At 36.5% G+C, this 13,004-nt stretch overlaps 1 protein-coding gene across 2 annotated transcripts in view; it reads left to right on the plus strand.

Moving 5' to 3' along the window:
* LOC129229332 (uncharacterized) overlaps nucleotides 1–11,411 on the plus strand; it is a 108,654-nt gene extending 97,243 nt beyond the window's left edge. For both annotated transcript variants that reach the window (XM_054863624.1, XM_054863626.1), the window contains exons 2-3: nucleotides 4,344–5,221; nucleotides 11,276–11,411. In XM_054863624.1, the coding sequence (XP_054719599.1) occupies nucleotides 4,436–5,221; nucleotides 11,276–11,410 (921 nt within the window). In that variant the 5' untranslated portion in view covers nucleotides 4,344–4,435 and the 3' untranslated portion in view covers nucleotide 11,411. The remainder of the gene's footprint in view (nucleotides 1–4,343; nucleotides 5,222–11,275) is intronic.
* Nucleotides 11,412–13,004: the final 1,593 nt, after the last annotated feature.

Here is a 13,004-nt window from a genome sequence, read left to right on the forward strand (position 1 = left end):
ATTTTACTTTAAATGTTATATTCTATTAATCCTTCGCAAATATTTGATGTGCGGAAAAAAGAATACAAAATAAATGTTTCACCTTAAATATTGAACAACATGTTTTCGACAATGTTTTCTATAATTGAAAGTACAGTAAACCCTCCTTTTACGCGGTTACGATTTTACGCGGTTTAAGATTTGACACCTTAATTTTATTTTACGCGGGTGAGTTTCGGTTTCACGTGGATGCGGCAATGCAAACGGATAAAATTTTCCCCTCTTTCGAAATCCAAACTCATAAAGAGTGCAGATTTACGCGTAATCAACTGCATTTTGGCGTGCTAATAAGCGAGCTTGGGCCACTGGAGATATTTTATGCGATTGGTTCCAGAGCTCTTTCCAGAAGCAAAGTTATTAAACTCGCACAGTTCAGAGCTCATTGGAAGAAGAGCTTTCAGGAGTGACACAGGAGGCCAAAACCATCGAGGATACCGACATCGGTGACGCACAACTAGAAACGTTCACATTTAAAAATTTCAGCCATTCCTATAGACAATAGAAATGATCTTTCTGATTTGTTAGTGAAGGAAGATTCTATCATCATGGAAATGACGCAAGTGATCATGGATGCGTTAATAGTTCTTTATGGCTGCCAAAAGACTATCATAGCCAGCTCCTCTTTATAAACAGAGCACGAAATTAATTTGTTTTTTTTTATACATGTAGTGCATAAAAGTCGATATAAGCGCGCATTAAACTTATTGCACAATTAGTCATCACTAGAATGAAGTATTTTGTTATCTACGGAACCTAACACTACTATTAGGTCTCAATTTACGCGGCATTTCCGTGGAACGTAACCCCCTGCGTAAAACGAGGGTCTACTGTATCGAAAATTTAAATGCTCTGCAGCAAAACGTATGGTTCTCAAATGTTTAATATGCCTCATTGAATAACAGCATTATTTCTGGGACAACTCTGTGTGAAAATTCTCTCCGTCAGAGTAACCGCCAGAGTTCAGTTGAAAAAAACTTGTTTTGCATAATCTAAAAGTAAGTCATACACGCCTACTAATTATTGCTCATTTCATTTGTGACCACCAGTGAGCAATTTCTCACGGTGATAATATCGAAACGTGACTCTAACCGCACAGCTGGCTATGTACGTGTGATATGTTAATCGCATCTATCGAATTAACGTTAGAGATTTATGTTTTGATTATACATGAGCTCGTTGTATAAAGATACAAACTAGAAAAAATATTATAACTTCGTTGTTTGAGGAAGTGTACTGATTTATGTATACATAGAGCAAATCAAAATACTGACTAAAAAGCTTCCCCCCGCCAAGCTCGTTACCGCATTATTATGATGTGGTGAACAAACTTGATACCAAGTTTTAATTTTTTTTTTTTTTTTTTTGCATGTTTTGAATGCAGGGTACTAACCTAGGGGGAGGGGGTCATGGTTTTGATAGGGTTTTTTCCCGTAGTTTTTTTTTTTTTTTTTTTTTACGGGGGAGGGGCTCTGACTCTTGAGGGGTGATGGACACTCCTGTTAAATGTTCCTATAAACTCAAAAAAATAATTTATCTGACGTCAAAATTGTTTTTCCTGGCTTCTAAGATTTTGTAATTTTTGTTTGGATTTCTGTGGAGATCAATAAAAATGTTTCTACTACACTTTATTACATCATGGGCTGTCCTCGCCGAGACCCTTTCAAAAAACCAAAAACAAAATTTGTTCGAATCGGACTTATTCCCTCAAAAGTTGTTGGGGGGGGGGGGAGACGGACAGACACATTTTCCCCATCTCAAAACCCTACGTTTTAATTTAATTTTTCAGTATTTAATCATTTCATTCATTCTTGACTTCTTTTTGTTCTTCGTAATGATTTTACGATGCATTCATGTTTTTTGCCTGTATGTATTTACTATTTTTTTTTCCTACTTTTCATGGAAAGTAGACTAGAAAAGGAATGTTCTCACTTGTTCGACGGATTTTTGACTCATCAGTAACTTGCAGTTAACTTCGGAGTGTCAAAGGAATTATTCCCAGAAAAAAAAAAATTCGCTGGAAGCCGAGACAATATGAAATACAAAGTGTGCTCTCTTAAAGCGAATTTTTTCTCCTTGAAAGTGGTTTATGCTTTTGCCTATTTAACATTAAACCACACACACACAACCAAATCTTTCCGATTTCCTTGTTAAATTCCAGTCCTCGTTTAGTTAGGGATCGTTATAAGCGAATTCGATCGCTCTGCGATTTACAATCATGTAAAATTCTGAAAATAAAATTGTGCTTATGGTGTTCATTTTCACTGGTCAAACTTCGCTTTATTCAATGCTTATTAAAATAAAGTTTTTTTTCTTTCTTTTGATCTTTACTAATCATAAAGCTGAATGTCCGGATATCTATCGGAATGTCTGTGACGCGCATAGCGCCTAGACCGTTCAACCGATTTTCATGAAATTTGGCACAGAATTAGTTTGTAGCATGGGGACTATGACATGGGGGTAGCACTTGTGACATGGGGGTAGCACTTCGAACCGATTTTTCGAAAATTCGATTTCGTTCTTTTTCTATTCCAATTTTAAGAACATTTTACCGAGAAAATTATCACAACGTGGAAAAGTAAATTACTAAATTATCATAACGTGGAACCGTAACATGGGCGAGCAAATGAACATAGCCAATTGGCGAGAAATTCATCATCCATTATTTGTAAATATACTGGAGAATCAAATGGACTTTTAATTTTCTACTACGGGCAAAGCCATGCGGGTACCACTAGTTGGAAATAAAGTGAGATAATTTTTTTTTATTTATTTAGATACAAATAATAACCATTATAAGATTGAAGATGAACTTCAGCCTAGTTCCAGACTCGTAAGACCTTGTATTTTTAAGCTTGTAGTAATTACTATTTGTGTTCTTAACTATATGAGGTTTGCTGTGAACGAAGAATAAGATGGACCCGTTTATATTACTCGAAAACCAGATTCTTGGAAAAGTTTTAAAGACTCATTACCAAATGTGAAAGGAATTTCAAAGAAATGGATGCGACTGTCTTGAACTTGTTTTTAAAAACATGTTTCTGGAGAATTGATATTTCGCAAGAAATTAACTTCCTTATTTTCCATGTTTGAACTAGTTTCACTTAAATTAAAGCTCTAGGCAAATTTGTAGAAGTTTCATGTAATTTTATATAGTGTGTTATCTTAAAACTTGTTTCTAAAGATTTATTCTGAAATGCATTACAGCAATGAAGTTTCATTTTCAAAAGAAACTGAAATGTTGATTCTTTAAAGGGGAACAAAGAAAAACTCTCAACCGCTCTGTAATACAATGAGAATACTTTTCATAAGATGGCTAGAAAATGAAATTTCATATCAGAGTTAATGATCTTTAAAGCAGTTTTTTACTTAGCCTACTAGTCGCCGTTTGAATGCTAAACACTGCTACCAAAGTGCTGGTTTCTAGATTTTATTTACTTTAACTAGTACCTGAAAACTGAAGAACATAATAACAACAGATAGTTGGATTCCAGGCACGTGACCAGTAAACTCAGCGGCGCCCCGATTTTGGGAGGGCGAAAATTCTCAATTTGCAGAATAAAACTCTAAATTTTGCCGAATTGAACTCAAAGCTTCTTCAAACGATGATAATTTTGCCGATTAGAACTCCAAATTTGGCCAAATCGTCAGACAAAATTTGCCGAATAAAGACATTTTTTGAAGGTCACGGTGATGTGATCTCCCAGCGGGGCGCCCGATTGAACTACTTAATGCTCATTCATTAGTTTAACTTATTAAATAGATCAAGAGTAGTTTTATCTTTCTCCTATTTTTGTATGAAAAGGACGCATTAAAATGTCATATTTGTGTTCCGAAAATGACTGATATATTTGAAAAATCAATAAAAACTAAACCGGCAGCGATAGAAATATACCGTTTGTTGCTCTATGCTTGGGACAACAGTAAATTTTCAGACAAAGAAACTTTCAAAATTAGTAACAATGTTCCTCAACAGATGGCGCTGCAGGTATTTTAAAGGTACAATAGAATACGCAGTCTGTAAGATTGCCAAAATGACCGGTATACTTGAAAAATCAATCGCCATATGTTGAGGAACATTGCAACTAAATTTGAAAGTTTGTCTGTCTGAAAATTTACTGTTGTCCTAAGCATATTTTAACAAATGGTATATTTATATCGCTGGCCGTTTTGTTTTTATTGATTTTTCAAGTGTATCAGTCATTTTTGGAACACCCTGTATACGATGAATGTTTCATTTTCTTTTACGTTATTATTCCAATACTGGTGAAATACGTTCACTCACGCAATTATGTTTTTCTTTTCAGGTGGGCACCCGGAACCATCCAGTTTCTTTAAAATGAGCAGCATCAGTAAAGAATCTTCAAACTGCTAAGTCATTCTTCAGTATTCTACTGCTATGGAACCATACAACGCCAATCAACCCTTGTATGCAATTTACCGGAATGGTACCACCAACACCTTCGAAGACAAACCCGAACAGATCTATTCCGATCCTGAGATCGTGATGAAGAATTCCAACAACGAGAAATATGCGGTCAAATACATCATGGAAAAGTATGACTCTCTACGGTGTCTAAATAGCCAAATCGATAACATGCATATATCGTCTGATTCGGGGGATTCTGTCGCGAAGGACTCTTTGAGCGGCACTGCTGAGGATCCTGCCGTCGATTACGATGACGATGACTATGTCCAAGAAGATCATGGTGAACTATCCGAACAGGACATTGTACAGGTGGAAGTGTTCTTCCGCAGTCATAAGACATACGTCTCGGTCTGCCACTGCCTAGCCAACCTGTATTTCACCATGGCAGACCAGAAAACCAAAGAGTGGGAGCTGGCCAGGACAGGGATACCTGTCCTCCTCCTGGACAAAGGCGACACCAAGGCCAGGAACAAAAGAATGCTCCAGATAGTGCTGGCAGAGAAAGGATCTGGTTTCGTCCTCTGGAAGGACATTATTGACAATCTCTCGAACTATAAAGCAGAAGAGAGTTGTACGTTCCACACAATGTACTTGTCGAGCGACCATCGGAAAATGGCTGGACTGAGCTTTGATATTCCAGATGCTGCAGAGAAGTTTTTGCGGGAAATCGAGCAGCTGACGTCAGATCCTTTGAACATAAGTCTTTCAGTTCCGAAGCAGAAAAAGAAGAAACAGAAAGCTCCGAAGAAAGAAAAGGTTAGTACTGAAAGTGACATAAAATGTGCTCCATGCTTAATTATCTGATAGATTTCATATCGTCGCCTCAGAGCAACAGTAGGGTATCATAGTGTTGTTCCTAGGATTAAATGTCTTACTGTTGCTCTAAGTCGACGATACGTAAAAACGAAATTGAATTAGTATGCCATAACTGCTGATTTATTAATTTTTTCGGACTAAGATGGAATTTTTAAGGCACAGCTGTCAACCTTTTTCTTACTTATTAAGAAATTTTAAATAAGTAGTTGAACTGATATGAATTATTTATTCCTGTAATATTGGTAAATTTCAAAGCATTCTCAATAGTTGAGTAAAAGTATGTCAACGTCTATAAATATATTGAATTAAAAAGTTAAGTCTTTTAACTATTTTTAATTATTTTTATTAGGACATGTGTATACACGTTGTCATACTTTTACTCATTTCATTGTACAAGTTTTCGACTGCTTCTTTTTCATATTCTCAATAATTGCTAACAGGAGTTTTGTTAATACCAAACATTTGCCACTGAATGGTATGTTTTAAATCACTTACTGCTAGTTCTATTTAGCTAGAATTTTTTAAAGTTTTGAACTCTCTTGATTCCCAAACTCTAAAATAAAAATAATTGATCTTTGATCGATTTACTTCGCAAATTTCGTTACTCCCTTTAAAAATGTCCGTAATGAACAGAATGGCAGCAAGATTTTTATAACTTTCATTCGTGCCATTATTTCTAGAAAACTTTCTTGTCCACATTATTATATTAGGGGTTCCTGATGGGTGGTCACTATGACCTTTCAAAAACTACCTTATTCAGCAATTTTGTTTGACGATTCGGCAAAATTATCATTCAGCGGAATTTGGCGATCCATTAGGCGAAATTATCGTCATTCGGCGGAATTTGGAGATCCATTAGGCGAAATTATCATCATTCGGAAAAATTAGAGTTCTATTCGGCAAAAATTATCATCATGCGGTGGAATTTGGAACTCCATTGGGCGAAATTTTCGTCATTCAGCGGAACTTGGAGATCAATTAGGCGAAATTATCATCATTTTTCAAAATTAAGGAATCTATTCGGCAAAAATTATCATCATTCGGCGAAATTTGGAGTAGGCGAAATGATCGTCATTTGGCGGAATTTGGAGATCCATTAAACAAAATTATCATCATTCAGCAAAATTAGGAGTTCTATTCGGCAAAATTATCATTCGGCGGAATTTGGAGATCCATTAGGCGAAATTATCGTCATTCGACGGAGCTCCATCGGGCGAAGTTATCATCATGCGGCGGAATTTGGAACTCCATTCAGCAAACAGACTTTCCGCCCTCCCAAAAATTTAAGTTCTGGCTGCAGACATGTGTTTCGGGGTTATCCCCGATTTCGATGCAAAACTTGTCGGATGTCTTTTCATTCATAAGCTTACCTTTTTAAAGTGTTCCTTGTGCCCGAAACACTTTTCTGCAGCAATCTGCAATTTTTGTGCAATTTAACCTTGTAATTTCTAATCTTTACTTTTCATTTACAAAGATTTACATTCAACATTATAAGCTAATACTATTCAGTGCTAGCATACCTTCTGTTGGTCAGTACCACGACCAGGGTTGCCAGATTTAAGAACAGTAAATGCGGGACAGGCTTCTTGGTGTGAAAAGGGGGGGGGATATTTTTGAGACGTCGCTGAAAATTCAATCTCATCAAAGCATTAAACCTCACAAAATGTCGCCGAACAAAGTATAAAAAATCGTTTTCATTGCGAATGACGACGCATGCGCAGAGATATATTTCCACTATTAGTCAATGAGGAAAGAAGAAGCAACCATTCGTTTCCTCAAGGGTCCCCCCCCCCCGAAAGGGCAAGGGTGCAGCCCCTCAATATCGTGGAGACACCCCCGCCCCCAAAAAAGCAAGACCCCCCAAAATGAGAAAAATACCTCTCAACCCCCCTAAAGCTTTCAATAGCGCAGTCTGCGCCATGAACCCTCCCCCTAGGTGGGCACCCCTGCGGCTCCTCATGGTCTGTCGCCAAAACAAAAATATACAAACCAAATCAAAACGAAAACAATTTTTGCTTTTGTTGCCACATGATTTTCTTATAGCTCATTATTTCATTTTTTGTTTTACTTTATTTTTTAAAATTAAAATAATGTCTCGTTCCGTAAAATATTGTGATCAGCTAGAATACAGGACTTTAGCCTTCCCGTATGGAAGTTCCCCGGGACGCAGGACAATTTTTCAAAATATGGGACTGTCCCTTGAAATCCAGGACTTCTGTCAACCCTGATCACGACTGCCATTTTTTTACTTTTCTGGAGATGACAATGAAAAACAAAAAAGAGTTGGTTGTCTAGACGTTTAAGTGTAAAAACAATTTTTTCACCGTACCGTGAGAAAACAAAATAAAATGAAATGTGAAACAACTGGTTCGCACACAGGCAATCAAATTTTACTCAGGAATTTCTCATTCGATTTAAGAAAATTTGTTTTCGTTTTATCTTGCTTAACTCTAGGCATTGCTTAGCAGTTTTCAATTTTACTCGGCAACATACCTAAAGATACTGTCCGCTCGAAAGCAAATATTTCCAAGAACTTTTTCTCTTTAATCTTCGCAGCCGAAAACGCCCCCAAATGAGAATATTCAAGGGAATAAAAAAAGATTCATGTCATTGGGACTCATTGTAAAGTGTGAGTTAAAGGGTGGGGGGGGGGGGGGATCACGGCACAACTCTCCAGCACAATAGATAGGGTTGATTAAAATAAGCACGAATTTCCTTGAAGAAAACTGTTTGCATCCTCTTGGTCATTTTTTTTTCCTAGCGAAAGAAATCAAGCTCAAGGTTTTTTTCGGAATACGAAAACTAATTAAATAAAACAAATGTTGGAAAGTTCGGAACATCTCTTGGAAAATTACTGTTTCACAATGTAGTGGGGCTTCTGTGAAGAGACCACCCACTGGTAAACCCGTCATTTCGGCGATCAGCCCCTCCCCTCCCCTCCCTCACCTCCTAGATTTCAAAAAATGTTAATGCGATTTTTCTCCCCTTCCCCTTTGAAATGCATTGAGTATTCTAGCTGGAATTTTGAATCGTAACTACTGGCTACCAAAGTCAAAAAATGGTTTGCTACTTTTGGCAGACATTTCTATAAATATATACACGCAACGCAAAAAGTAAACAATTATGATCCTCTACAAAACTTCAATGCATATGTTCCTTAATGCAAAGATACAAGCATATAACAAACCTATTTCATTTTTTTTTTTTTTAAGTATAGTACAAAAGTATTTGGTAATAAGTGACTGAACGCAAATGTAAGAGGTCCATTCCACGAAAAAGTCAACCGCTTGTCCTTCACGTGACAGTCTATATCCTCATACGAGGCGTATTTTTAAAGTAAGTTCCGTTTTGATATAAAAAAAGAACGAGTACAGATAGAGCAAAGAAATTTATTGCACAAAAATCTACCATCCTCACGCTATTTTTTGACATTGCTCCCTTGATTTTCCAAACATTTGTCATAGCGTGGTACAGGTTTTTGTATACCTATTCATAGAAAATTGCCGCCTGTGTAGTCAGCCATGGGATAACATGTTCTCTGAGCTCATTATTGCTGTTGTGCCACAGACCACCTTGGAAAGACTTTAGATGCCGAAACAAATGAAAGATGCTGCGAGCCAGGTGAGGGCAGACCAGAGGATGTTCAAAAACGCCCCAGCCAAAGCCCTGTAAGAGTCCTCATGGTTGACTAAACGGGCGGTAACTTTGTACGAATAGGTATACAAAAACCTGTACCACGCTGTGACAAATGCTTGGAAAATCACGGGAGCAATGTCGAAAAATAGCGTTAGGGTGGTAGATTTTTGTGCACTAAATTACTTAGCTCTATCTGTACTCGTTCCTTTTTTATATAAAAACGGAACTTACTTTAAAAACACGCCTCGTATATGAGGCCCCTAGTTTCAAAACCGGATACTTGTAGAAAACCAAATTTTACAGGAGACGTAAAAGTCCGGTTTTGAAACTGAGGCAGACCTTCCCGCCCCATTTCAAGGGGGAAAGAAGCGGTTTTTGAACCTAATATTGAGCAGGCAAATAGGCCTTATGATTCTCTACAAGATTAACAAAAAAAAAAAAAAAAAAAAAATCGAATTTTTTGCAAGTATCCGGTTTTGAAACTAGGGGCCTCATATATAGTAGCCAATGATCGAGTAACCCGCGAGTTTCAACAATGAAACTCGCGCCACGGCATGATCATTTGATAATATGTTTTAGTAATGTTAAACATGCAAGGAAAGCCTTTATCGTGACAAGGCTGAACTCGATCCGGTCACTTAACTGTTTTACTGGTAAGACTGTACTGTCATTTCAGGGGAATGAAGGAAAAAAAAAGGTCAACAATGAACGCTACCTACTAGACTACCTACTGGAGCTTAGGGTTCATCCACTGGAGTTAAAGTTACAATTTCATCTATCAAAATATCACCAAACAGGCAATGGCTTCGTTCAAATGTTGAAACAATTTTCACCCGTCGTACCTTGACGGACGACTTTCTAGTATTTCATTAAAAAGTAATGATTTGAAAGGGCAATGACGAAATTTTTTGCTTAAGATGTCACACATAAGTTTATAATTTGTTATGCGAAAAAAAAATTGTTATTTAATGTGTCAAAGTATTATTTTTTTAATGACTAATATGATGCGTCACGTGTTTGAAAATTATCGTTTTCCGAGGAATGGCCCGAGAACTCATACAAGACTTGTTTTATTTATTAAACAAAAATTTCTGTCGCCTGGCACGATTACTTTTCAAAGAATTAGGAACTGCTAGCGTTCGTAATCGCAAAAACGAACTATTAAATAAAAAAAAATGTGATCTTAAAAACGGCCTATTTTAAATATGAATGAACGTAATTAAACATCAGGAATCTTCGATTTTCGTGACTTTATATGAAACTCTTCACTCTGAAATGATTGGCGAAAAAAAGAAGAAGAAAAAAGTTTCTTTGTAAACACATATGGTCGCCAGTTTTGGCGACTGCGACTTTAGTATTTGGTAGCCATTTTTAATAAAATGGTCGCCGATTGGTTTTTGGGGACCGCTAATATTGAACTTTATTACGAGTATAATATGATGATAGCACGAAGATATAAGGGTACAGTGAAAACTGTATAAAACAATATTTTTTAAGGTCCCAACAGTATCGTTGTAGACAGGTCTTACTGTATAGAACTTTATATGAGGTCAATGGAGTCGTTTCCAAAATTTTAAAAGTTTTTTTTTTTCTGAAAGAGTATTCTTAAAAATATAGGATCTGACCATTTTTAAAATAATTTGTTCAAGTTTAATGTTTTAAAAAAAAATACTTAAATCGGTGCGCTTTTATTGTTTATATTTCTGTCGTGTGACATCACAAATGATGAAATGCCATTCAATGTTGCCCTTCACGGAGAAACATATTTAATTCGCATCTTTACTCACGTGTATTGGCAACGATAGGGTTGATAGCAAGCGTAGAGAGCAATTTTAATTCGCTGCTTGATTATCATAACGTGGAAACGCTGTAGAAAAATGCGCCAAATTGCATCATTTGTGACGTCAAAAAGACCACGCCTTGTTTTCAAAATCGGACATTTTAAAAAAATTAATTGAAAAATAACTGTTGGGAAAATGAAAGTATTTTTTGGGTCCATATTATTTTTTTTTTACTCATTCTATCCATTTTAATGACTAAAAGTAGTACTTTTGACTGAAGGAAACAACCCCATTGTTCCCAGTGATGTTCCCATCAATTTTTCTGACGGTCTACTCCCAGTAAGAAATTACACATAATTTGTGTATGTGATCAAAAACATAGTATGTTATTAATGTGAAAGTTTATGAAGCTTGAGGGTATACACTATATGTCTAAAAAATGTTGAGAGTATACGGCGTATATGGAGTATACCCTATGGGAACACCACTGATCGTTCTATTGTGTCATAGTGCTGTTAATTCAACTAAAGATGAAACATTAGAAAACTGAATACCTAATGTATAACATTTCTTTCAGGTGAAACAACCCAGAAAATGTGACATATCGACTCCGTGTTGTTTCCAGCATGTGACCAATGTGGCCTTAGATGACAAAAAGAAACTTTTCTCAATGGCGACTCTGCTGTCACCGGGCGAACGTGTCAACACGTGAGAGTGAAGCGATTTTCGTAGTACGGAATCTGGCCAGTGTCGAACACACCGAATTTAAAGATTCATCGTTACTGTTCCTATACTTCGTTCCAGTGCACTAAACGGAACGGGATTTTCTCTGATATCTACCGAGAGATGATGTCCATACAGGGGCACCCCGATGGGAGGTCACGGGAGGTGACCGTGACCTTCCAAAAGTTTTCTTATTCGGCGAATTTTTTCTGACGATTTATCAAAATTATCATTATTCCGCAAAGTTTGGAGTTCTATTGTGCAAAACCTTCCAAAAGTTTTCCTATTCGGCAAATATTGTCTGACGATTTGTCAAAATTATCATTATTCCGCAAAGTTTGGAGTTCTATTGTGCAAAATTTTCATCATTCAGCGAAATTTGGAATCCCATTCGACAAAATTTTGAGTTCCATTAGGCAAAATTATCATCATTCGGCAAAATTTGGAGTTTTATTAGGCTAAATTTGGAGTTTCATTAGACAAAATTTGGAGTTTCATTGGACAAAATTTGGAGTTTCATTAGGCAAAATTTGGAGTTTCATAAGGCAAAATTTGGAGTTTCATAAGGCAAAATTTGGAGTTTCATAAGGCAAAATTTGGAGTTTCATAAAGCAAAATTTGGAGTTTCATAAGGCAAAATTTGGAGTATCATTAGGCAAAGATTGGAATTTCATCAGGCAAAATTTGGAGTTTCATTAGGCAAAATTTGGAGTTTCATTTGGCAAAATTTGGAGTTTCATTTGGCAAAATTTGGAGTTTCATTTGGTAAAATTTGGAGTTTCATTTGGTAAAATTTGGAGTTTCATCAGGAAAAATTTGGAGTTTCATTAGGCAAAATTTGGAGATTTATTAGGCAAAATTTGGAGTTCAATTTGGCAAAATTTAGATTTTCATTCGGCAAATTGAGAATTTTCGCCTTCCCAAATATTTAAGTTCGGGGTGCCCCTGTGTCCATGGGACGCGTGCCAAAAGTGTTCCACCTTGCTTCCAAGTGCATTTTTATCATTGTGCAGACAGTACACGTGACTTTGAAAATCATGCTGCATGTAAAAGTATGTGATTCGTCTCAAGCACATTCTGGATAGAATCAACGAAAATGTGATCTGTGTGAATAGTGTGAAGCGTACTCGTGATCAAATGAAATTCTAAAGGAACAAGAGCGTCGTTACTTTGTCATATTTTTGTAAAACATTGTATGTTTTAACGGATTATATAAAATTGTTACATCCGGATTTCGTTAACTAGCAAACCCTGCAAGAATTGATCTCTTCGGCACCAGGAAGGAACTAAGAATAACCTGCGCGGGAATCAGGCCAATTATGACTGCAATTGATCAAATCATTGCAGATTTTCATATCAGTGTCATTGCAATGCAAGGACATGCCTACGAGCATTAGTCCTTCACGAACTTATTAAAATTTATCAATTCATTCCGTAAGAGAGTCTTATTGTTATACCAGAGTGAAAGATTTCTTGCTGACAGAGCTTGTGCAACATAGTTTTGAATATGTGTGGTTTGAAACTTGTCATTCATACCATTACAGTATCATTGTACATGTTGTACTGGATTGTTGTGCAATGAA

This window comes from Uloborus diversus, chromosome 9 (assembly GCF_026930045.1).
Source record: "Uloborus diversus isolate 005 chromosome 9, Udiv.v.3.1, whole genome shotgun sequence".
NCBI classification, from domain to species: Eukaryota; Metazoa; Arthropoda; class Arachnida; order Araneae; family Uloboridae; genus Uloborus; species Uloborus diversus.